The sequence below is a fragment of the Monodelphis domestica genome, chromosome 2 (genome assembly GCF_027887165.1).
Source record: "Monodelphis domestica isolate mMonDom1 chromosome 2, mMonDom1.pri, whole genome shotgun sequence".
Lineage (NCBI taxonomy): Eukaryota > Metazoa > Chordata > Mammalia > Didelphimorphia > Didelphidae > Monodelphis > Monodelphis domestica.
Genome location: NC_077228.1, coordinates 151,040,719 through 151,068,185, shown reverse-complemented (window position 1 = coordinate 151,068,185; position 27,467 = coordinate 151,040,719). Strand labels below are relative to the sequence as shown.

At 33.0% G+C, this 27,467-nt stretch overlaps 1 protein-coding gene across 2 annotated transcripts in view; it reads left to right on the top strand.

Moving 5' to 3' along the window:
- The window catches only part of RYR2 (ryanodine receptor 2), a 760,518-nt gene that overhangs the window by 468,994 nt on the left and 264,057 nt on the right, over window positions 1-27,467 (top strand). For both annotated transcript variants that reach the window (XM_056816085.1, XM_056816086.1), the window contains 12 exons: window positions 401-753; window positions 1,685-1,799; window positions 3,421-3,581; window positions 4,047-4,076; window positions 5,418-5,577; window positions 5,961-6,047; window positions 9,409-9,635; window positions 11,570-12,374; window positions 13,902-14,102; window positions 15,831-15,936; window positions 20,780-20,923; window positions 27,018-27,291. In XM_056816085.1, coding sequence (XP_056672063.1) covers window positions 401-753; window positions 1,685-1,799; window positions 3,421-3,581; window positions 4,047-4,076; window positions 5,418-5,577; window positions 5,961-6,047; window positions 9,409-9,635; window positions 11,570-12,374; window positions 13,902-14,102; window positions 15,831-15,936; window positions 20,780-20,923; window positions 27,018-27,291 — 2,663 coding nt within the window. The remainder of the gene's footprint in view (window positions 1-400; window positions 754-1,684; window positions 1,800-3,420; window positions 3,582-4,046; window positions 4,077-5,417; window positions 5,578-5,960; window positions 6,048-9,408; window positions 9,636-11,569; window positions 12,375-13,901; window positions 14,103-15,830; window positions 15,937-20,779; window positions 20,924-27,017; window positions 27,292-27,467) is intronic.

The following is a 27,467-nucleotide window of genomic DNA, read 5'->3' as shown; positions in this document are numbered from 1 at the left end:
CAGAACCAAAATTGCCAAGAAAGTTGGAAATGGGCTTGAATGTCATAGAAGAATGGGCACTTTCAACTCTCTCTCATGATTGTGACCATGTATATTTAGCATTGAGCAGCAGGAGGAAAGGGGAGAAGAAAAGAGGGCATTGGCAGTGAAGTAAATGGGGAAAGGAAGGTCTCAATGGGATCTAGTCAGAGAATGGGCAAGAGTGAGAATCATTCAACTTGGTCCACATTGCTCTCTAAAGCCCAATGGGGTCTCTATTTTGTACCTATATCCCTTAGCAAAATAATTTAAACTTTAAGCAATTTGTGAGGATTGAAAAATGCAAAGTGAATTCTAATCCCTAAAAAGAATGAAAAGAATGTTGTAAATGATTTAAATTGTTGTTATTTTCACTTGTTAGGTGACCAGGATAGATGGCACTATAGACAGCTCTCCATGTTTAAAGGTTACTCAGAAGTCTTTCAGTTCACAGAACAGCAGCACAGATATCATGTTTTACCGCCTAAGCATGCCTATTGAGTGTGCAGAAGTATTCTCCAAAACTGCTGCAGGAGGACTCCCAGGCACTAGCCTTTTTGGCCCAAAGAATGACTTAGAAGATTATGATGCTGATTCTGATTTTGAAGTTCTGATGAAAACAGCTCATGGTCATTTGGTACCTGACAGGGTGGAAAAAGAAAAAGAAGCCACAAAACCAGAATTCAATAACCACAAAGATTATGCTCAGGAGAAGCCTTCTCGTCTGAAACAAAGGTTATTAACACTTAACAGTGTGATTTTAACCATTTATTCAGTGTTTATGAGGGAGGGGATGTAGAAGAAGGTAAAAGATTTTCCACTCTAGTAGCTTTTCACATATACAATTAATGCAAATTATTTTAATAACAACAAATTATTTTTAGTTAATTTTTTTAGTCAATTTAGAACATTATTCCTTGGTTACAAGAATCACATTATTTCCCTCCCTTCCCTCACCGCACCCTTCCCATAGCCAATGCACAATTTCATTGGGTATTACATGTGTCCTTGATCAGAACCTATTTCCATGTTGCTGGTACAACAAATTATTTTTAACTTTTTAAGGTTTGAAAAACATTTTAGATATGTCATATGATTCCAATGATAACATCATAAGTATGAAATTTTAAAATTATAAAGCATTTTCCTTGTCATATTCCTAAAATGAAAATATTAAATTAAAATTATTATTATTAAGAATTATTATAATTGATAGATTTTTATTATTATTAACTTTAAAATAAACTGAGTCTCAGAGAGTTGAACTGATCTATTCAAAGTTACATATTTAGTAATGGTACCATCACCATAATTGTATATACCTTTAATTTATATCAGAGGAATGTTTTCTCCTGAGAGTTTATAAATATCAGTCATCTTGAAAGAAACTTAAAGAGTACCCTTTTAAATAAATATTTTCATATTTTCAGTTTAACTGTAACTATTATATCAGAAGTCTTTTAAGACAACATGTTAATGATTTTCCACCAAGTGACTATTTCCACCATCTAGTGACAATGATCAACTCTAGATAATGGTAGAGATCATAATAATCAGATTATCAAATGTGATGTTTTGTAGGTAATATAAAAAGCTGTATCTTTTTTTTTATATGAGGCAGTACTGTGTGACTGTGTTTATTCCTTAGTCCTTTAACACTTTCCAGGTTTATGCTCAGGAGGACAAAACCAGATTACAGCACAAGCCATTCTGCAAGACTCACTGAAGATGTTCTTGCAGATGACAGAGATGATTATGATTACTTGATGCAGACCTCTACGGTATGAAGTTGCTGTCTTTTTTTCATTTTTTTCTTAAAATTATATTTCTTATTTACTATGTTGTACATTGCCAAATGGTATGTTTTGCTTCCAAAAATTTCAACATTTAAAAAATGATTACTTAATTTTTTTCTTTTTTAAGAATGAAGTTTTATGGGTCCTTTTTTGTAGCATTTGGTTTTGTCACACCAAGAAAGAAAGCAAATGTGGCATAATGAGAATTTTATTTGAGGAAAATATTTACAAGAGAAAATCAGGCTATCTATTCAGGTTTTATCGTGTAATTTATTTGTAAAGTTAAATGTCCTTTCTTGATTTTCAGAAGTATGTATAATCTCTAGTCTTCTTCATCATGGTCATTTGTTGGGAAATTTCACTTAGTGTTCTGGGTCTGAATTAGGTAATTTGCTATGGGAATAAATGGTAAGAGATAGATGAATGTGAGAGAGATTAAGGAGGAAAAAGCAACAGTATTGGCAACTGCTTACAAAATATGTGTGTGCATATATGTAAACATGTGTATATTCACACATACATGTTTATATTGTAAGGAGAGGGGAAAGTTAAAGATAATTCCAAAGTTATGAATCTTGATGATGGGGAAAATAGTAATGTTATCAACAAAAATAGAGTAATTTAGGGTAGGCAAAGATGAAGTTAACTTTGGTATATATTGAGTTTGAATCCTGAGAAAGAAATTAAAGGAAAGTGCTAGAAATATTGGACTAGACATCTGGGACAAGGTGGGGGGTGGAAATAATGATTTGAAAGCCATCTGCATAGTTATGAAAACTGAAACTATGGGAGATAGTGAAATCACCAAGGGAGAAAAATGAGAGATAAAAGTAGAGGGCAAGGATGAGACCATAGAAGACATTCATGTTTAAGAAATGTTTTTTGCCCTTTGTATTTCCAATGCCTTACATATATAGGAACTTTGTAGATTTTTCCTGGTGGAATTGAATCAGATAAGAAGTCAGCAAAAGATACATATAAGCAGTTGATAAGGTAGTTGAAAAATGGGAATGAACTATTTAGTTTTCCATATCTAGGCAAGGACCACTTTTCCCCCCTGCCAGTGTAATTGCCTTGATTTCCCTCTTCAAACCCCAAATGGGAAAAACAATGCCAGTGGTAACATCCCTTTGTCTGATACAAATTCTTCTATACTTATAAAAACATCAAATTATAATATTTTCTTAGAATTTTAAGCAGTGGAATATTAGGAAAAGGGAGACATATTTTTTTAAAAAATGGTTTCTAAAATCACTCTCTAGGAAAAATGCATATCTTTTGGGCATGAAAGTTTCAGAGGTTGTAGGAATAATTGAATAATAATGATATGACAAATTCGTTATACTTAAGAATGAAAAAAAATTGTCCATAAACACCTTAGCATGTTTTCTTTGAAATATGTTTTTTCTTCCTCTTTCATTTCTGATTTAGCATACATATTAGATTCTTGGAAACCATTACTCTGTTGTTAAAGTAATTTCATTAGGTTAGGCAATTTTAAAAGAAGAAATAAATATTTTTAGGCAGATTAAAAATTGAGGCTAAATCTTGCTACTAAAAATCCTGTAAACCAATTATTTTACTGATAATTATCAATATTTTACAGTATTATTATTCAGTGAGAATTTTTCCTGGACAAGAACCTGCTAATGTCTGGGTAGGCTGGATTACATCAGATTTCCATCAGTATGACACAGTCTTTGACTTGGACAGAGTTCGGACGGTAACAGTAACTCTGGGAGATGAAAAAGGAAAAGTACATGAAAGGTTGGTTTCTTTTACTTTTATTTTAATTGAAAAAAAAATCAATGTAAATTTTGCATGTCTTGATGAACGTAGAGTTTTTTTTAAATTTAATCTGATGTCCTAGATCATTGAAAAGAAACAATTTAATATGGCTGTTCATGTCAGTGTCCTTTTCGGGTACTCTTTCTCACAAGTCAGGAGTTTGAATCTGAAGAAAATAATTTTGTTAATTAGAGAATAATTATCTGCTATGGGCAATAATCATATACTTAAGTAGCTTTATACTTGATTGACAGTGGGGTGGGAGGAACAAAAATTCCAGATTCATGATGATTGATTATTAAATATTTAGGGTTATTTTGACATGCATCTTGGGAACTGTTCAGTCATGGTGGGGAGAAAAATGTGGAGAAAAGTGGGATAATGGTTGAGAGTAGGAGGCTAGAATTTGAATGGAGACTGAGGAGTAGTGGGTTCTTTTCTCAGCTTTGCCATTGACTCGCTGTGTGGCTTTGGGTAAGTCACTTAATCTTTATGTGCCATCTTTTTTTTTCCATTTGTAAAAAATGAATCAAACTCAAACCAAACCTTCAAAAAAGTGAAGACGTCTTTATCTTCCTTGCAGAATAAGACAAGAGAAGATCTTACCATTCCCATCTACTTCTGTGCCCATCCATCCTCTTTGGTCTGCTGGGGCAGGTTTTCTTGGAAAGAGCTTTCCATAGTGTTGCTTCTTTCCTGTACCTCCCAATGTCATTTTCAGTTATTGGGAAACTTAATCCCCTGCCTTAAATAAAAGGGCTCGAAAATTTTTGGGATTAGTACAAGTCTGAAGGAATGCCTTGCTAAAGTATGGGAGCAGGAGCAGTACACTTCTAATAGATTTCTCAGGGGAAACCGTTGACTTTCAGAGATGGCAACCACTTAATGAGTTTCCTATAATAAGAAAAGAGCCATTGTAAGGATAGGCCTGCTGAGTGGGAGAGATGATTTTGATGTGTGTGGATGGGAGGAGAGGGGTTGGAGATATAGAATAAGTGATTGGGGAGGCAGTCATATGTAGATGGCACACAGAGAGACAGTCAACTCTTGATTATTCAGAGGCCTATTAACTAGTTATTGATTGTCCAAGCACTTCATTTTAACTCCTCTCCCTCCTCCTGCCTGACTTTTGGCTATTTTGCTCTATTTGTACTGGAGAGTGGCAGAAGAAGGGAAAGAAGTCAGCTTTATTGCTTATTACCATCTCTGGCTAATGGTGGGGCAAAATGTTAAAACTTATGGCTAAAATCAGTTTTTTCATTGTTGTCACTGAATTTTTTATATCTTTGCAAAGCACATCCCATATTACAGGTGACTGGGAGTTGACTATAGAGGGATTTTGACATGTAGCTAAATTTTATGAACCTTAAATATTTGATGGCTCACATACCAACATAGTAAACCAATCTTTTCTTGGTGGTACTTGGAAAGAACTACTTGACTCAGAACAAGGTGGAAAGGGCATGAAAATAAAAGATGTAATTTATGTATAGTTATACTTTTTTGAATCTCAGAAAAAAAAAAGTCCAGTTTGGTTTGAGTTTTTTGAGGGAAGGTGCAGGTCAATTCTTACTTTTCAAACTTGTTGACCTGTTCTTATTAGGTATGAAACTTAGAAGAGTGTAAGACCTGATTCAGAATTCCCACTGAAGTCAACAAGTTTTGCTCAGAACCACAGAATCAGGTCCATTATGCACCTATCCCATTACAGCATGCGCTTGTTGCTTGCGCAGTATAATTTAGGTTTAGTGTGCAAAATGTACATGTATGCTTTATCTGTGGGTGTACATAGATTAAATGTCTCTTGAAATTCAGCATCAAACGCAGCAACTGTTATATGGTGTGCGCGGGTGAAAGCATGAGCCCTGGGCAAGGACGCAACAATAATGGATTGGAAATCGGTTGTGTAGTGGATGCTGCCAGTGGGTTGCTTACCTTTACTGCAAATGGCAAGGAACTGAGCACATATTACCAGGTACATATTTACTTGCTGCTGTTATACTTTTAGAGTTTCTTTTGGAATGTTTATTCCATTAAAGAGAAAAAATCATTTTGAAACATGTTGAAGTTCGTAAAATTGTCTTTAAAAAGAAAATTTGAATAATTTTTTAAAAAATGTGTAAATTATGCCTACTGATTCAAGTTGTAGTTAGAATTGTATCTTGAAGTTTTGAGGGAAAGGATGGTATAAAATCCCAATAAACATAATAAATAAAAATGCATTCTTTCACTATTTTTGAAAGATATGAAGGAAAATTCTGCAGTTACTTGCTGTAATTTATTCCTTAGTAATTTTTAAAATACTATTTTAGAATTTCTTTCTATTTTTCAATTTTTCAATTTATTTGTTATTTTTAGGTTGAGCCAAGTACGAAATTATTTCCTGCAGTTTTTGCACAAGCTACAAGCCCTAATGTTTTCCAGTTTGAGTTAGGAAGAATAAAGGTAAGGGAATTTCCTCTTTGTCATAGGATTGACAAACAACAGTCTAACAAGTTCAACTGGGTATTTTACTAGCATTGGATATCGCAAACTGTCAGCATCTTCCAATACTGATCCACTACTTAATGAGTTCTTCAGCTTCTGAATGCATACAGTAGGGCAGCAGTCCTCAGACTTTGTCTTAGTACCCCTTTCTACTCTTAAAATTTATTGAAGTCTCCCTCCCACCATGAGCTTTTGTTTTACATGCCTTATATCTCCATCGTGTTATAAATTAAAATATCTTAGCATTATTATGAAAGTAGTTTTGACCCCTCTGGGGTCCCCAGACCACACTTTTAAAAGGCCGCAATAGACTACCATGGGCATTTCTAAGACCAAAGAAAGAGCTAACTTTATGGACCTGAAAAATTAAGCATAACTACTGATAGTTCTCAATTTCCAGAGAAAAGTTTGTGCATGAAATACATCTGGCCTGAGAATTTGAAGAGTATAATACAGTCTAGAGGCATTAAATTTCATTAGTTGTTCAGTTATTTTCAAATCAGTAAGATTAGGAAAAAGTTTAAAAAATTAAGGGGAGCTACAAATGTGAATATTATTTTGTAGTGAATGGAGAACTGGCATTGTTTCAAGGGCCTACATAGTGATTGAGCAAATCACTTAATCTCTCATTGCTCTAGGAAACTTTCTCTCAGCTTATAAATTGCAGAAGTTAATACTAAAAAGTTTTCATAGTAATTTCTCTTACTCTAGTGTCTTTTATATCAGCAAAATCACATATCCAGTATCCTTATCTTTTATTGCAAGTGAGAAAGGAATAAATGATAACTTTTTGTTTTTATTTTTTTTAGTTTTTCCATGGTTACATAATTCATGTTCTCTCCCTCCTCTCTTTCCTCCTGATTCCCAGAGCTGACAAGCAATTCCACTGGTTTAAACATATTTTATTATTCAAAACCTATTTCCGTAATATTCATATTTGTAATTGAGTAATATTTTAAAAGCCACAACCCCAAATCTTAACTCCATATAACCAAGTGATGAATCATATGTTTTTCCTTTTCCGTTTCTACTCCCATAGTTCTTTCTGTAGATGTAGGTAGCATTCTTTTTCATAAGTTCCACGGGATTGTTCTTGATCTGTTATATTGAACTGTTATTAGTAGCAGAGTCTATTACATTTGATTGTTCCACAATGTTTCACTTTCTGTGTACAATGTTCTAGTTCTACTCATTTCACTCCACATCAGTTCATAGAAGTCTTTCCAGTTCATATAAAATCAAGCAGTTCATCATTCCTTATAACACAATAGTATTCCATCACAAGCATATACCACAATTTGTTCAGCTATTCCCCAATCAATGGGCTTCCTCTCATTTTCCAAATTTTTGCCACCACAAAAAGTGCAGCTATAAATATTTTTTGTACAAACTAAGTGATGCCTTTTTTAGATAAATGGATTATTATAACATTGTTGAATGTGATGTGTTATCTCCTAGCTGTTATTTTGGTCATGAATTTTAGAGTGTAAGACCATTGAGGATTCATTTAGCAGGACATTGTCACTACCCTTTCTGCCCTATTCTCTTTATCTCTGGAGTTTTAGTCAGCTATACTTTGTTATGATAGCTCAATTTTTTTATCCTAGGGGAAATATAATTGTCTCAGGTTCACATAGTCCTTCCCTCATCTGCTTTATGGGATTTATGTTAAACTAAAAGTTTGTAGTATAATCCCAGTTAACCAGATAACTCAGGAAAATTCTTAGCATTTAATTTAAATTTACATTTGTTTCTAACTAACATTGAAGCTGTCTAACACTGAGGTAACACGAGTTTACACAACTCTTGAGGTAAAAAATGAGTGAAGCATGTTATTGTTCATGGTCTAAAATGTCTTTCATTTCTCACCCTTTTTTCTCTATTCATATAATACTGCTTTGGTTCAGGCTTTCATCACCTTGCTTTTCCTATCTCATCTTCTCACTGTGGTGTCTTTATCCATTGTGCAGTCGTGGGAAAAGCATAGCACCTGGCTTATAGTACGTGCTTGTTAATTGATTTAACTTCTACCTGAATATCAGACTGTGCTTGATGACTTCTAATTATAGGAACATTATCATCTGATGAGGCATTCCATTGCACTTTTGAAACTTTCTTACATTAACTCCTAATTTCTCTATAAGTACTACCTTTTGTTTTTAGTTCTTCTCTTTGAGACCCAATGAATCAAAAACAGGGTATCCTTTTAAAAGTGTGAAATACAGACTAAACACTTGTAAAAGATATATTTCTGATTATTGATTGATTAATAGTTAAGCATAGTGGGAAATCACTGGAATCACTTGGGTATATAGATTAGATTTTATTTGCATAAGGCCTTAGTTTTTAACATTAGTAGTTTCTAAGAGTTTACTTTCCATTTCTCTGACCTATAGCTGGGACTCAATCTGTCTGACCTTGGAAGGGTGGAGAGACTCTAGGAAGATAAGTTTACTCTTTTAGTGAGAGGTTTTTCTTGGTCATAAAAACCACAGTGAATGAGTTGTTGACATGGGACTTTCCATACTCTCCTGAGGATATTGATTATTATCTTCCCATTATAATGGACTTTACATGAGCGGTTTACAAGCTTATACTTGAGTATGAGGAAGCATTTTTCTAATTAAAATAATTATGGAGCTCCACAAGATAAAAATGTTATTAGTACTATTAATTAAGAAAATGCCTAATGATCAAAGTATAAAATTTTATTCATGATTTTAAATGAATTTGTGCCATTAAAATTGGGAATCATTGTCTGTTTTCAATTAAATTAATAGTTGTTATAAAAACAAAGATTAAAAGGTATAGCTTCTGCACTTGAGGAATTTATAAAAGTTTGATAGGATTTAAGTCTCTGTCACTAGAGGCTTCAGTGGAGAGTGTTCTGGGCCTCCAGTTAGAAATCTTCCTGAATTCAAATTTGTTCTCAGAAACTTATTAGCTGTGTGACCCTGGGCAAGTCATTTAAACCTGTTTACCTCTGTTCCTTATCTATACAATGAGCCAGAGATGGAAATAGCTAACTGCTCTAGTATCTTTGCCTAGAAAACCCCTAATGGGGTCACAAAGAGTTGGACTAAACTAAAACAACTGAATGACAACTACTCTGTTTCAAGATGTGCAGCTTTAAGTCAGATCATTTAAACTGAACCCCATTTTACTCACTTTTTAAAAAATAATAGAACATGTTCTACCAACCTTGCATTGTTGTTGTGAAGAAGGTTCTTCGTAGAATAGTAAATGTTACATAAATGTACTGTTAGATTGTAGAGTTATTTATTATCAATGGTCCTTCTCTCTGCTTTGCTCTTCTCAGAATGTAATGCCACTGTCAGCTGGATTATTCAAGAGCGAGCATAAAAATCCTATCCCACAGTGTCCACCACGTCTTCATGTGCAGTTTCTCACACACGTTCTTTGGAGCAGGATGCCAAACCAATTTCTGAAAGTGGATGTCTCTCGAATCAGCGAACGCCAAGGCTGGCTGGTACAATGTGTGGATCCTTTGCAGTTCATGTCCCTTCACATCCCAGAGGAGAACAGGTTGTTTTTGTTTCGTTATTTTTATTTCAACAATGGCCTTGGAACTTTTTGGGGAAAAATAGGCCATTATAAAAATCAAAACAAAATTAAATTAAATAAATACCTTTAATTTCCTTTTACTGTTAAGAGACTTTTCTTTTAGTCAAATTTTAGTCAAATTAGTCAATTTCTCCAATTAAATGTTTAGTGAAATGATTCCATTTATTTAAATTCAATATCACAGATGTTTGTTTATTAAGTGCTTGCAGTGTGCCAAGCACTGTGTTGGGCCCAGAAAATGGTTGTTGTCATTCTATAATATTTCTAACAAGATACATAAAATATACAGGTACCCACTGTGACTTGAGATATATATACTTTGTGTGAATGATTAGGTTTAAAAAGAAAAGATGTGAAGTAATACATGGTTCTTTTCCTTTGCTTGAACAGCTATAGGAGATGAGCTCATTTTCAAGAATTTTAGAGCTAGGGCCCCTTATCAAAGTTTTACAACATAAAACTTTACAAAAATAATATTACCATTATTACCGTGAGTTCCTCTTGCATTAAGTAATGGTCTTTGGAGAATTATATATGCTCTTATGGGAGACAGCAACATTAGTGGTATTCCTTTGTTCAAAAAGTAATACTTCCCTTTGGCTTTGACATTCCCATGATTTTTATTCTTTAAACTTTGAGGTGAGTGTTAATGTCTTTGTATTTGTTTGAATATTAAATATTTTAATTATGGCCTAATACCTTTGATATGACAGAAGCAGAAATAACAAATATCTGTTCCTATCTCTAATAGATAGAGTCTCTAATGCTGGACAAGTCACTTTACTTTTCAGTACACTAGACACCTTTCTGAGCTTACAAATGACAGGAAAGGTATTTATTCTGACTGGTAGAGGTTTGCCTATTTGGGATTTCCCTTTACCAGTGAAATCAAAGTATCTTTCCCCAACCCTATGTTGTTACCTCTTATGTATTTTGTTTAATAATCCAAGTAATAAAATTAAATCTTAATAATGTTGCTTCTGTAATAAATAAAATTGTTTCTTATAGTGTAGAGTATGATAAACCCTAGAGTTTAGAAGCTCAGAGATGATTTAGCTCATTTTTTGGTTTTCCAAAAGTAGTCAGAAAAATTCTGCATGAAAAGCAGAGATTCCACTTTAGGCATAATTTGGACATGTAGCAGGTATGCTATAATGAAGAAGATTCAGATTTGTTTCCATTGTTCCAGATACCAAAAGGTCTCAAGACATTAACTAAGTTTGTGCTTTGACTATCTTCAGATACATTTGAAAAATTCAATTCAACAAATGTTTTCTTTTTTTAAGTGTCTATTGTATGAAGATTACTAATCACTAGGAAAAATATGAGAATTGGTATGGGTGTAATCTCTATCCACATAGAGGTTGAAGTCTAGCAAGGAAATGTGTTTGGCACATGCACAAATAACTATTAAAATATTAATAACTGTATATCTCCAATCAGTGAGATGATGCTATTTATGGCCCCTGGGCTATTTCGTTTTGTTAAAAATGCATCTTTTGTAACATGGGTAAATACTCTTTAATATATTCTTTTAGAAGTTCAGATTTTCATTGCTTATTTAAAAAAAAATAGTTGGGGCAGGTTGGTGGTCCAGTGAATTGAGAGCCAGACCTAGGGACTGGAGACAGGATCTGTCCTCAGATACTTCCTGGCTGTGTGACTCTGGGGAAGTCACTTAAACTCCATTGCCTAGATGGTCATGCTTTTCTAACTTGGAACCAATAGATAGAATTGATTCTAAGATGGAAAGTAAAAGTTTTTTTTTTTTAAATAATGACCCTAGATCCTAATTTCATATTGTAACTATAATAATACCTATGTAATTTTTTTCATAATGAAAATTTATTATATTTCTCTTTAAGCTTATTGTTAATACCTATAACCTTTTGCAGGTCTGTAGATATATTAGAATTGACAGAACAAGAGGAATTGTTGAAGTTCCACTATCATACCCTCCGATTGTACTCAGCTGTCTGTGCTCTTGGGAACAACCGAGTGGCCCATGCCTTGTGCAGCCATGTGGATGAACCCCAACTTCTCTATGCCATCGAGAACAAGTACATGCCAGGCCTGTTACGCACAGGCTATTATGACCTGTTGATCGACATTCACCTTAGCTCCTATGCCACAGCCAGGCTGATGATGAACAATGAATTCATTGTCCCCATGACAGATGAGACCAAGAGTATCACCCTTTTCCCTGATGAGAATAAAAAGCACGGCCTCCCAGGGATAGGCCTCAGCACTTCCCTGAGGCCAAGGATGCAGTTTTCATCTCCCAGTTTTGTAAGCATTAGTAATGAGTACTACCAATTTAGTCCCGAGTTCCCACTGGACATCTTAAAATCTAAGACCATCCAGATGCTAACAGAAGCTGTTAAGGAAGGCAGCCTCCATGCTCGGGATCCAGTAGGGGGGACCACAGAATTCCTCTTTGTTCCTCTCATTAAACTTTTCTACACCCTACTGATCATGGGGATCTTTAATAATGAGGACTTGAAACACATTTTGCAGCTGATTGAACCTAGTGTGTTTAAAGAAGCTGCTAATAAGGAGGAAGAGAATGAAGTACTGGAGAAGGAACTTAACACAGAAGACCAAGGGCTGGAAGGAGGACGTGAAGAAGAGATCAGAGGAGAAAAGATGCCCAAGGAAGGATTGCTTCAAATGAAACTTCCTGAACCTGTTAAGTTGCAGGTAATTGTATGGAATTTAGGAAAATTCAAGAAAATGTCCCTGTGATTCTTCCCACATGATGTAGAATTCTAATTTTAACCCTCTTTTGTGATGGATTGTCAAATTCTGGTGCATATTTGAAATTTGGTAGCTGTGTGTGTGTGCGTGTTTGTCTTTGGAGAAGTATCTCATTACTCAAGTTATTAAAAAAATCCACCAACTTTCTATTATTTCATGGGAAATGTTCTACTATAATTTGTTAAAATTGGTCAACAAGTATATATCAAACACCTCTTCTGTGCCAGTAGTCTGGATAACAAAGACAAAAGAGAAACAGACCAACCCATAATTAGCTTACTCTCTAGGCAATGAAGACTGCATATACTTTGACGTATTATATTTATGTAAATATATGTGTGTGTGTATATATATATATATATGTATATATATATATCAAGTTAATATGAGGTACTATTGGGAAAAGGTACTATTAAGTAAGGAATCAGAAAAAAAATTCATATAGAAGGTAATATCTGAACTAAGCCTTGAAGGAAACTAAGGAAGTTGAACAAATATAGATGAGGAAAGAGTGAATTCTAGGCTTGGAGGGGCAGCCATTGGAAAGGCATAGAGGTGGGAGTTGGAGTGGAGAGGATGAGAAACAGTAACAAGGCCAGCTTGGCTAGATTGTATTATACATGAACAGAAATAATATATTTCACGTTTTGAAAGGCATATATATGGACCAGGTGGTGAAGGGATTTAAATGGTAAACAAATTTCACATTTAATCCTAGAAGTCAAATTCATATGTTGATCACTCACATGCAAAATAATATCATATCTGAAATGGTCAAGTGGGGACATTAACGTGTAGTTTTACCAATAAGGATAGAGAGGAAGGTACTTTTGTTTTCTCTGATGCTCTAAATAAAATTGTCAGGATTTCTTCCTTATTCTTTTGTTTTTTGAGGAAAGGTATCTGGAAGATGAGAAAGCATATTCTTAGTTACCCACTCTTCCTAGGCATTTCCTTTTTTCATTATCTTTGAAAAAAGTTATTACTGGATATGTTATCTAGTTAGAATATTAGAAACATTTGGCAAAGAAATACATAAAGATAAGAGAAATCTTTCCATCTTTAAGGATATATGACTGCTTTTTAAATTGCCAAATATACTGTGCACAAATATGTGTAAAATCATTACATAAAAGTTGTGCTCTAACATGTTATAAGTACCTTCTACAGAGTTCATAATTTTGATTTATTTCCATCTTTGGCTCATTCCATATATTGATATAGCAATTGCTGTTGAATGACACTAAATAGTTTTCTGAAACTGGACAACAACAATCTATGAACAGGCAATTTCTACCCTATGTAATTTATAAAGTATGGGTATATATTTTTATATATTTAATATGTATAAGATACATATACACATATACATGTACACATATACTCTTTAACTACATATGTACTCCATGGAAAAGTTTTGCTTTTTATGAAGGAAGAAATTAAATGTGCTGTTCTCGTTTGTGTTTTCAGATGTGTCTTCTACTTCAGTACCTCTGTGATTGCCAGGTACGGCACAGGATAGAAGCCATTGTTGCCTTCTCAGATGATTTTGTAGCTAAGCTTCAAGATAATCAACGTTTTCGATATAATGAAGTTATGCAAGCCTTAAATATGTCTGCAGCTCTAACAGCTAGAAAAACAAAGGAATTTAGATCTCCACCTCAAGAGCAGGTACATTCTATGCAGCTGAAATGCAACTTCCACTTTTCTATACTTTATTTTATTCATTCATATCTATATCAGAACAAATTATGCTGTGTATTATCTAATGTGCCTTCTGCTCTAATGTAATCATTTCTTTGCATTAATTTCCTCTTAACCATTCTTATATTCACATGGTCTTTGCCTTTTTTGAAGCTTTACTTTTTATTGACACAAATTATTTGATATTTTAAAATTCTTGCAAGAACTTAGCTTATAGAGTTGTGGAAGATTGATCAAAAGATCAATCAAAAGATTGATCAAAGCCACATAATATAATCTAGGACAGGCCTAAAGTTGAAATACTATGATAACTGACAGCTAATGATCCTATTAACATATGCAGAAGAGAGATATTTCTTTTTTATTTTTTTAAATGTTTTATTGATATCTTTTTCCCCATTACCTAAAATATCCTCTGTATCCCTCTCCCTCCAACAGAAAGAGTCATTTCATATTACAAAGAATTTTTTAAAAAGGAATAAAAGAAAAAAATCAGCAAAACCAAATATTCCATTGAAAAAAATCTGACACTATATGCTGTGTTCTACCTCCATGGTCCGAGATATTTTCTCATATCTCTTCCTTGGAAGCTATGTTTGTTATTTCTAATTTTTGGAGCATTCGTTGTTTTTTTAAAGGAAGGCTTGCATCCTAAATGGTTAAAAATTAAAATGGAAAAAAATCTTTCATTTAAAAAGAGACTAAAGGGGCACATTTTGCTTATCTGGGAATTCATTGATTTGGAAATGCTGAAGAGAGAGATTTCTAATAGGTCCCATCAGATATGTAGAGCCATGCCACTTGAACTAACCACCTGGGGATATGACTCTATCCTGTGACTTTAGGTCATGGGGGACTTCTCCAAGTCATATTTAGTCCAGATAGAAATTGTAGGTTTCAAATAGACTTAGGATAATTATTAAGCTGGAAGGGATCTGCCAAGCTGCAATGTGCTGGCCCAACATTCAAATGAATTTACAGTGCTAAAATTCCTAGCAAGCTGTTTTAAACCTCTTTAGAAACTCAATTTAATTATTTAACAAATTAATTTGGAATCAGCCCCAGATAGTTAAAAAAATACTATATATTCCCTTAGGCTCAGTAATAATATTGATAGGTTTGTTTCCTAAAGAGATCGGGGAAAAAGGAAAGGGACCTCTATGTTCCAAAATATTTATAGCAATTTTCTTTGTAGTGGCAAAGAGCTGACTATTAAGGGGATGTCATTAAATTGCCTTATTTAATCTTGCAGAGAAATTTTGTGCATAATTATGCAACAGGAATCAACAAGGATTAGTTCATTCTGTTGATATTGTTATGGAAATTAAGAGAAGGCATTATGAAATATAACTCACATTTGACTATATTAATGAGATTAAATATTTGAAAAGTTCAGATGACTAGCAGATTGGAATTAGGGAAAAAAGAAAGTTAATGACCCTTGAGTATTAGGAACTTTGGAAAAAATTTGAGCATGGGTGATCTTTATCACTAGTTGGCTATTCTTTTGGTAGTTACAAAATGGGCAAAAATTTAGTTGCATATGCAACATATTTTGAAAACTCTTAATTCTTTATAAATCAAAAGATAGCTCCTTATTTTCCCTTTGAAGTTACTTTCCCCATATATAGCCTAAAATATCTTAAGAGATTGCTCTCTTTTCATATTTTTTTCTTTTTTCTTCCTTTCTACCAGATCAATATGCTCCTGAATTTTAAGGATGATAAAAGTGAATGTCCATGTCCAGAAGATATAAGGGATCAACTCTTGGACTTCCATGAAGATTTGATGACACATTGTGGTACTGTTGTTTTCTGTCTTTGTACCTTAATTCCTATCACAGAGTTGACACTTACGTGCTTGTTAAATGAATGAATAAATGTTGTTAAAAGTGGGATATGTTTTCTGATGTTATTTAACAGAAGGATGGAATATGTTACTTTTCATAGTTACTTCAAATTCTTCAGTTCTCTTTTGGGAAGAAAACATATTTTACTGCTATAAATTCCTCTTTCTTCACTAGTACATTATACGTGTGCAGAGATTTTGATTTTATTAGAATGATGCTTTCTCAAATCTAGATAAAAATGTATATTCTTGTATCACTTGATTTAACATATGGAATCATTTTTAGGCTGACTGAATGTCTGCTAGAAGATTGCAAACCAGGTTCAAACAATCTAAGATGTATATTATTCTGGTGATTTTCTAAAATTCCAAAGTAGTGATCTAGACAAGAAATTCCATAAAATGGAATATACATTTCTTCATAAATAAAGTCATAAATAAATAAAGCTATGATTCTTAAACTTAGACTGGCTCTGACTAGTGGTCATCCAACTTTTTTACTTGTCAAGGCTTTCAGTGAGAAAGAGCTTGATATTCACAAGGTAAAGTGACACATTTAATTTTGAAGAAATTTAAATATAAGAGAATTGTTTCTGATATTGAACTCAGATATGCTTGTCTTTAACTTCTATTCTTTGGTCCATAAATTAAGTCTAATCCTATTTATAAATATAAATAATAAATATAAAATTATATAATATAAATATATATATAATATAATATAAAATTGTAAATATAAAAAGTAGTTTTTATATTCAAAAATAGTTCTTGTGTCCTTTTTTTAGACTAATTATTCCCCTTTCCTTTACTTAATCATTATTCAAGCCACTCTATGTTGTATTTTTATAGGTTATTCTTCAGTCCTATAACATTTATTTTAAACAAAAAATACTGCAGAATTCTTAAAGTCAAATCTTTGGAAGTGATTGGGGAATAACAAGAACAACCTGTTACTAGTGGCATCAATTCACATAAAACTGATTTTAAAATCCTTATTTTTTATTCAATGTTATGGAGCTTTGAACTGATCAAACCATTTTTGAGAGCAATTTGGAATTACAAAAGGAGAGTTTAAAAATTGTGCATACTGTTAGACCTGGTGATACTATTGCTGGGTTTGGTTGCTAAGGGAGATAAGGGAAAAAAGAAAGGAAACTATCTATTCCAAAATATTTATAGTAGCCCTCTTTTGGTGGCAAAGTGCTGGAAATTAAGGAGATGCCCATCATTTGGGGAATAGCTGAAGAAGTCTGGTATGATTGTGATAGAATACTATTGTACCATAAGAAATGGTGAATAGACTAATTTTAATAAAACTTGGAAAGAACTACATAGAATAATGAACAGCAAAATGAGTAGAAGCAGGAGAGCTACAGATTTAGTACTTGAAGAATAAACTGTTAATGTTAATCTACAAAGAACTGGAAAAATGAAAAGCTAGTTTATATATATACATATATATGCAAAAATGTCTCCTGGATGACACCTTTTTGTGATGTGATGATGTGGGAAGGGGAAGGAGGAGCTGAGACACTTGTAAATAAATTCTATTAATAAAAAATGAAAAAGAAAAGAAAAATTCATAAATTTTCAAATTTTTACAATTCTAATTATCTGTACAATTTTGTACAATTTAGTGAGAAAGATGTGAATACAGTAAAGCTCCATATCTATTGGAGATATGTTGTAAAGCCTACTGGAAATGGCTGAAACTGTGGATATAATTGAATACTGGCTGACCCCCATATATAAAATTATTTTCTTTTACATATATATATATATAATAAAATTTAATTAATAAATTAAACCCATAGGAATGTCTAGGAAGGCATTGCCAAAATTAAATACAGCAATAATACTGTTTTATTACATTGTATATTATTATCATAAATTTGTATTTTATTATACATCATACATTATTATATAGTACTGTATGGTAGTCCCTCCTTATATGTTGGGGATTCTTTCTAAGACTACCCCTCCTTCCCTGCAGTTGATGCTTGAAACCACAGTTTTCTTTAACTTTTAATACCTATGTTAATGTTACTGTACTCTCCCTTCTGACTCATGACTCCATGCTCAGTGTTCCAAGTCATGTCCTACCCAAAGTCACTTTCAAAAGAATGTTAAAAATCCTTACAAGTAAAAGTATAAAAATTGACCTATGGAGAGACTGCCATCTCAGGCAACCTAGGCATGCCAGCAGACCTCAGACTCAGGATCCATTCTCCATGTGTCCTTGAACCCTGTGCCCTCCCAACTCCTTCATCTTGCACAGTCCCCTTCCTGCCTGCCTCTTTCTCCTGGAAAGACCTCTGATCATTGGAAATATGCATAAGAGGAGAACCACAGTTATTTACTTTTAGTTATTATTTTTTTATTGGAAACACCTTTAACTACAGTATCTTAAGTTGCTAGATAATTCATTCAAATTTTTGCTTTTTTTCCTTTTATATAAGCTAATATTTTGAGAGTTATTATTTCAATTCAACATGCTTTTGCTTTAAAATTTTTAATTTTGTCATGAAGTTATAGTTAACTTTCCCTAAACAGTGTTTAGAAATGTAGTAAATATACACTGACAATCAATATCACTTAAAGTAATACTAAATTATAGATGGTTATCATCATATTTTTATTTCATCTACATTTGATATTTGTTACTGAAACTTGTTTTGTAAATACTTCTTCCATGATGAGAATATTGGCTATATTTATGCTTTTGCTGTTGTGTCTCTCTCAATATTACCCAATTATCTTTCATGGGATTTGGTACAATATTTTTGTCTAGACCTGTGATGTTATTAGAATAGAGAATTCTCTATGTGGTAACTTTCTCCACTGATACAGACGAGTAACACTTACTATGGAAAAGTTAAGAAATAAATGGTATTGAATTTGTAAATATAAGACTTGCTGCCTATTGTTGGATCTACATTGTTGTGTATATGCATTCAGTGATTGATTCTAGATTCTAGATATCTAGATCTAGAATCTGGATAGATTCTAGATCATTAATTCTCCTCTGTGTTCTATTGCCCACCCCTGATACTGCATGAATTCAGGAATTTTACAGCTGCTGATGTTACCCTGTATGGGACACAAGTCTTATTATTCCTATTGTCAAGGATGCATTAGGGGAGATGTTTTTGTGAAATCAAATTATAATTTGGAATTAGTTTTTTCCTTGAAAAGTTACTATAAATTGTGTTTAGATTTGATAATTATCTTAACACTATAGTTTGAGCCCTACTATAAAAATAGTCTTCATGGGATAATGTAGAAAACATTTATAATGTTGTTTCTACCAGAATATATATTCTACATTTAGTTCTTTTTGAAATGAATTTCTATAAAATGTCATCTTCAGTATGTCAATTTGTGTCCATATATGACAAGAAACCTTTCAGTGATGGAGTGCCAAATATCCTTCTGACCACCATTCTTAGTTGTTTGAGGTAAAGTAGAGGACAGGAGCCAAGTTGTATTGAAAATACTTTCTTTTAAAACATCTGCCATGTACATTCTAACAAAGATTTGTTTTGTTTTAGTTTCTTAAATTTAAAATGTACACTAGATTTTATGAACATCATCCATGGATAATTTGTTGTGAATAGTTTTAATTTAATAATAAAAATATTTTCTTGCTAACACCTAACTGAATTACAGAAAAGCAAAATGTTGATTAATAGAGAGGAGTTAGGAATAATGGTTTTGCATATTGGAGGAGAATAGGCATAATTGGGGCTTTGATGAGCCAAAAAGTTCTTAAAAAAATAACTCTTACTTTCTATGCTTGTAACTATTCTAGGGAAAAGGGTGAGGACTAGACAAATAGGGCTAAGTGACTTGCCCAGAGTCACATAGCTAGGAAGTATCTGAAGTTGGATTTGAACCTGGGTTTTCCTAACATTAAGCCTGTCATTCTATTGACTGTGCCACCTAAGTTACCCTTTAAAAATACTTTTGAAACAGATGCAGGAATTTATTTTGATGGGAATATTTTCTTCAGTGAATTCAGAGGATTAATTCTCAGACAGTAAAGGACAAAGATAAAAGTTGATATAGAGAAGATAGCATGTAGTATTTTGAAATTTCAGAGAAGTTCTGGTAAGTCAGTAATATATATCTTTTGCCAAACAGTTTGTTTGCATAAGTAAATTTTAGGTAATAAAATTATATATTGAAAGCTACTTTATCTTTTGTAAAGTATTTTAAACAGAAGCAAGCAAAGCACTCTGATGGAGTGAATAGCTGCCAGTGTGTGGGGAAGGGATCTAGAGACTTGTTTGGAAGAGAATTATCAGGCACCAGGAGTCCCACTGCATATAGTTGAGGAAGATCTTAGAATAACAGTAGAATTTTCTGCCTTCCTCATATTGCCTGCTATACTCCTGGGCTCACAGGTGTTAAGTATAGCAATAATAATAGCAGTAATAATAACTGACCTTTATATAGTATTTTAAAGTTTCTTAAGTGCATTATGTACTTTTGATGATAAGAAAATTATAGTCAGAACAGAGTGAAAGACATGCGGGGTAATATTAAACTCTAAAGAGACAAAAATGTGGTTGCTGGTATTATTTCACTATGGAAAGGTCTGAATATAACCTACATTAAAGTTTTTATCATAACCCTGGTCATGCGTGACAGTTGTGTTCCATGTTGGTGAAAATCATTTTTTCCTAATGCAGATAGGAAGATCTGATACTAATTTACATGAATGTATAGAATTTTATAAGCAAATTTGCAAAAGACATCTTATTTGTATTTCTCTTCTGGCTTTTATATTTTAGGAATTGAACTGGATGAAGATGGAGCACTGGATGGAAATAGCGATTTAACAATCCGAGGACGACTGCTTTACTTGGTAGAAAAAGTGACATACCTAAAGAAGAAGCAAACAGAGAAACCTATTGAAAATGACTCCAAGAAGCCCTGTAAGTATCACTACATGGTAGGGTTTAAGAACATGAATAGCATACTTTTTTATAATGAAATTTTAGTTTTTCATAAGAGTTGACCTTCAGAATTCTGAAATTCCTAAAAGAACTGACCCTACAAGGATAGCCACATTGCTATCTTTAAGCATGAGGTGACTATGAAATAAGTAGCTCAAAAAAAAATGTGAACACTTTAGATGTTAGTTTTGCTGTCTTTTTTCCTCCTACATAACGTCATTCTGTAAAATGTAGTGAAGTAAATTATAGTCTTTAAGGCCTATTGTTAATTTTGTAAGTGATTTGGTCTCTGAGAATAATGGAAAATAAAATTAAGATGTAATTATTCAAATTTTTAACATTTTGAAACAATCTTAAATACAGTCTTACAATTTTACAAGAAATGATTAAGTATATATTTATATAATATGCTCCTTTCAACATCTTTTACTCTAAAAATAGTAGGTATGGCCCTAAAAGGAAAGAGAAACAAAGAAGAATGAACTTCTCGGTTTTCCTTTTTCTTGGTACCAGAAGCTTCCAGTGACCAAAATTAATCAGATTTGGTTGGAAATCCCTGATTTTGCCTTTAATACCTTGAAAAAGATTCCCATCCTCTTCTTACTAAATTAATTAAACTGCTTAAATATATTTCCTATATACTATAGTATAAGGCTACTTTAGAAACAAATTTCCAGATAAGTTTTCTGAAGTTATATGATCCAAGTTGTCTCCCTCCATTCTTCCCTTCCCCTTCCAAGGAGCTAGTAAGCAGATTAATCTTAGTTATACATGTATTATCACTGAAAACATATATAGTGCTCTATGTGAAGAGATAATAGCAGTTTCCTACAACCACTTGTGCTCCATTGAGTCATTTCAGATTCAGTCAATTGTAAAAGCTGTTATTCTTATTTATTTAAACATTATTATATTACATTTAAGAAAAAATACTTTGAAAATGTTGTCCAGTAAATTCTCCTTTCACTAACAGCTAAGATTTTCTGCCAGAAGGGATCAGTATTCATCTCATTATTGTGTAGGGGGAGACCTGAAAACCTTAGAATAGACAGGGGATATATATATATAAATGGAAACTCTAGAGAGATAAGAACATTCCTAGATTTTATGTCCATATTCTTGAAATGGGAAGCTAAGATGAACAGCAGGACAAGGCTGCTGGGTAGTTGTTATATTCTTACCTTTTGAGACAAAAACAACAACAACAACAACTGGGTAATGTCAGCAAAGAATAGGATTTTGCTTTTACTGAAGCATATTTATTCCTTTAACAGTCATTAAATAAATGAAACTCATTACCAACAACAGAAGGATTTAAGCATACAACAACTGAAACTCAGAGTAACACCAGAGGCTCCTTGTAGTAGTTATTAAATTCCGCCTAGGCAATTGGAAGAGACCAGAGCTTCAAATTGTTGCTTTTCAAAAACTGTATATTTAAGCTATGAAAAAAAAAACTCTAACCTTCCACTTTAGAACCAATACTTTGTGTTGGTTCCAAGACAGAAGAGTGGTAAGGGATAGGCAATAAGGACAAGTCAAAAATGACTTCCTCTGGGTCACATAGTTAGGAAGTGTCTGAGGCCATGTTTGAACCCAGGACCTCCCATCTCTAGGCCCTGTTCTCAGTCCACTGAAGTACCAACTGTCCTCTGACCCAGCTATTATTAGAAAATAAAAACTGATGAAAAGTTGAGGCATAATGAAATGATAGGTATCTTCTTTATTATTTTTATGCCCTTGCTTTATATAAGAATATTTCTTGTTTCCTTCTATGAATGATATAATTCCCTTATTAATAGAGTTTTTATTCTAAGGAAAATATACTATACAAAGTGTCCCAAAAGTCTTAGTTTTGTTTTAAGTCATTTTAAATTCAATAAACATTTATTAAGCACCTACTATGTGTTAGTCAGTGTGCTAAGCACTAGAAAAAAAAAACAAAAAGAAAAAGATTTCAAGCAGACCATAAGAAGCTTGCAGGGGGGAACAACAAACAAAAGGAAATTATAAAAGTGTGGGGACCACAAAGGAAGGTACCTGGAGCAGGAGCATAATAGTAAAGTCTCATAATAGTATAGCTGTGTGGGAGAGAAAGGGATGTAGTCATCTACTTGACTAACATCTACATTAACTACATCTACATTGACTAACCTTCTTAAATTGAAGTTCTGAGAGACTTATTTGTATTATTCTATAACCCAGATATCATAATACTACTGTGTCCTACCTTTTCATCAAAACTTCAGCTCAAGTTTATTGATATACTAGTAACTGATATTTCACAGAGATAATTATTATTAGAGCTGGTAATTTGATTAGATTATTATGATTCAATTTGTTAAATTTTATTAATATGATTAGAATTGGTAAAAATGAGGAATAGCAAACATTGGTATAGGTGGGAAATCATGAATTCAAAATTATTTATCTTCCTCAATAGTAAATTCTCATGTTATATTTGTATGTGAGTCAACTAACCTTCTGTGTAGCAGACATAAAATTAAACACTGGATATAATGAAAGGTAAAAAAGCAATCCCTACTTTAAAGAAACTTACAGTCTATTGGAAGAGCAGAAGAACAACATATAAGGAATGCTGTATAAAAAGACATATACAGGATGAATTGGAAATAATCAATAGAGAGAAGGAATTGGCATTAAAGAGGATCAAGAAAGGATTCTTGTAGAAAGTGGGACTGTAGCTGATACATGAAGGATACCAGGGAGGATAAAAAGCAAAGATGAGGATGAAGAACCTTTTAGGCATGGGGAACAGTGAGTTAAAATGTTCAGTCATAAGATGATGAACTATCATGTGAGAGGAACAGCAAAAAAGCCAGTGTCACTGGATCAGAATACATTGAGTGAGAAGTAGAGTATAAGGTGTAGGAAACTGGAAAGTTATGTGTAGGGGGCAGGTTATGAAGGCCACTTTCTTTGTAAGTGGTCAACATAAACTCTTTAATTCAGAGGTGTTTATCAAACTAAAAAGACCCCCAGTAAGCTTATTTATTAAATATATATATTTACCCATTTTATCTCTTTCCCCATTTATCTTAGTGTTCCTCTTTTTTACCCATTATTTTTATATTATTTTGACATATCATCTTATACAATTTACCACTGTATTCTCTAAGTATACTTCTTCTAGCTACTCCAATGACAATAACAATTTTTAAAAATTAACAATATCATATTTTCATATAGAAATACAAATCATGTGACCTTATTGAGTCCCTAAATTTTTTTCTTAATTACCTTTTTTTTAATTCTCTTGTGTTCTGTGTCTGGGCATCAAATTTTCTGTCTAAGTCTGTTTTTTTTTTTCTTTAGGAATGCTTGCAAATCTTCTGTTTTATTAAACATACTTTCTCCTAAAAGAATATAGTCATTTTTGCTGGCTAGTTGCTTCTTGGTTGTAGACCCAGTTCCCTTGCTTTCTGTAATATCATATTCCATGCCTTCTGGTTATTTAGTGTGGATTCAGCCATGTCCTGTTGTGAACTTTAGATTACTCCACCCTACTTAGTCTAACAAAAACATGAATGTCTACACCCATACTTAAGGATTAAGTGTTTAGGAGGATGGCCTATGACAGACATGTGCTAGCAAATGACAAATCAGAAACAACTGTCAGACCCCTGGGCTGTCCTAAGTCAAGCTTAAGTTACCAATGGTACATGTGAGACGCAGGAAAGTGATGTAAAAACTGTCTATATATTTCGTGTCACTTCCTCTCTCTGGCCTCTTTCGGTGGAGAGGTGGCTCTGGCAGCAGCTTGCTGAGTGTTTCAGCATCTTGGTGTGGTGGCAGCTATTGCCTGTTTTTTGTGGTGAGTTTTCCTTGATACTACACTGAGAGAAGCTGAAAAGCCTAGTTCAGGTGAGGCATCTTCACTGAGCTCTCTCAGCATTTAGGCTGATTCTTTTCTCCTTTACCTTCCAAACACTATCCTCTTAGAAAAGCCTCTAATCTTCTTCAAAGACCTCATGGTGGAGGTCTTTGAACTCTCTTTGGAACAAGCAAGGCAGGAGAAATCCTATACCCTCTTCTCTCTCTTCTCCTTAATCCCTTCCCTCTATATTAATTAAAATCACCATAAATTTCCAAACTGACTTGGGTATTTTATTTGTGATTTTCTCTGGTGATGAAATTAATTTAGATTAGGTCACAAACCTAAAATTATCCTTACACTGTGTAATCCTGACTGTGGCTCCATGATATCTGAATGGTTCTTTTTAGCAACTTGTAGTATCTTTTTTTTTGGTCTGGAAGTTCTTGAGCTTATCTATAACTGTCCTGGGCAATGTTATTTGGGGATTTAATGCAGAAGGAGATCTGTGGATTATTTCAATCTCAATTTACCCCTTTATTCAAGAATATCAGGGTAGTTTTCTTGGATAATTTCTAGTAGAATGACAGGAAGGATTTTTTTTGTCATGATTTTCTGGTAGTCCAATAATTCTTAAATTGTCTCTCCTGGATCTCTTTTCCAGCTCAGTTATCTCATCAATGAGGTGTCCCATATTTTCTTCAATTTTTTCATTCTTTTGATTTTGTTTTACAGATATTTAATGCCTTGTGATGCAATTTGCTTCTAATTGTTCTGTTCTAATTTTTAAAGACAATTTCTCCCTTTACTTTTTGATCCTCCTTTTCCTTTAGATCTATTTTTTTAAATCATTATTTTTATTTTTTACTTTTTTGTATCATTTTTGAGTTGTTCAATTCTGACTTTTAGGGCACTATTTTCTTGTTTTAGATCACGTAACTATTTCCAGATGAGCTATTTTGCTTCTTAATTTTCCCAATTTTCTTCAACCTCTCTTACTTATTTTTTCAATTGTATTTTTAGCTCTTCTAGAGCCTGAGTCTAATTTCTTGGAGTTTCTGAGTTTTTTATGTCTGTTCCTTGGTCCTCCTCTGTTCTCTTTGTTCTTTGTTTATTACCTAAATAGAAGTTGTCTATTGTAATTTCTTTTTCTTTTCCTGTTGTTTACTCATATTTTTTTCCTTCTTTCCCCCCTCCTTATGAGATGTATTCTTGTTACTCTGTCTGTTTGTTGGATCTGTGAGTTTGAGTTTTTCTGCCCTGAAAGGGCTTTTTCTCTGTTCTGCTGGTAAATTGGATAAGGCAACTGCGCTCACCAGGTGTAATAATGTGCCTTGAGGCCAAATATTCCCCAGCTGTTTGCAGAGGCTGAAGGTAAAGATGAAGGTGTAGAAGCTGAAGCTACCTAAAAAAGATGTATATATAAGACATTGGAGTAGAACTTAATGATAGATGTGTATATGTAAATATTAATAAAATTGCCAAATAATATTACCAAAGAAACAAAAAATGTTGACTCTTTGGAAAAATTAAGAATCTAATATTTTAGTATTTATTACAGAATTATTGAAGGAAGGCAAGTATAATAAAGCAAGGAAAAACTTTTAGACAATCTGGATTTTTTTCTAGAAATAATACATTTATATCTGCAAATTTGAAAATATAGATGTAAGCATTACAATTTTGCAACAGTTTCAAATACTAAAATTAAGATTATGTCTCCTCTAAGATGTATTATGCATTTTTACCTGAGAAAGATTTTTAATTTATTAATAAATATGCTTAAAATAGAATGTGTGCAATAAGTTGATAATATGAAGTTCCATTTTATACGTATAATGTATGAAGCAAAAGGACAATAAACTGCATATTCAGTTGTCTTAATGATGTAAAAATTTATGAAATTTACATTCAGTAAAAACAAATATTTTATTTTGAGTAAATTTATATACTCTAACTAATATGAATAGTTTTTTTCACATTTCAGAGGTTTTCTTTTACTAAATATAATTGAGTATGTTGGCTGTTTTTATAGTATAGAAATGACAACATTTTTATTCATGTATATAAATTAAACCATTTTGAAGATATATTTAACTTTACCATCTAATATTTTTATAAGAATGCCTCATGAATTTTTTCTATTGATATTACTCATAGTCATTTCATCTTAAATGAAAGACTAGACAGGAAATTAATTAAAGTTTCTCTTTTTTTCCTTATGTTTTATCTTCCTAGCTACCCTTCAGCAGCTGATCTCTGAGACAATGGTCCGATGGGCTCAGGAGTCTGTCATTGAGGACCCCGAGTTGGTGAGGGCTATGTTTGTTTTACTACATCGTCAATATGATGGCATTGGTGGTTTGGTTCGGGCATTACCAAAGACTTACACCATAAATGGAGTCTCAGTGGAAGATACCATAAGTTTGCTGGCCTCCCTCGGACAAATCCGTTCTCTACTAAGTGTCAGGATGGGCAAGGAAGAAGAGAAGCTTATGATCCGTGGATTAGGGTAAATTGATTGACTTCTGTACAACACATTCCCTCTCATAAATTTCTTCTTTATTGTTGTATTCCAGTAGCAAATGGTATCTATTAATATCTACTTTTTAAAGTGGCCATGTGAGCATTTGGTTTTTTTCTGTTTCTAAAATATTTTGCTTTATCAATTTTTAAATCTTTAAGAAG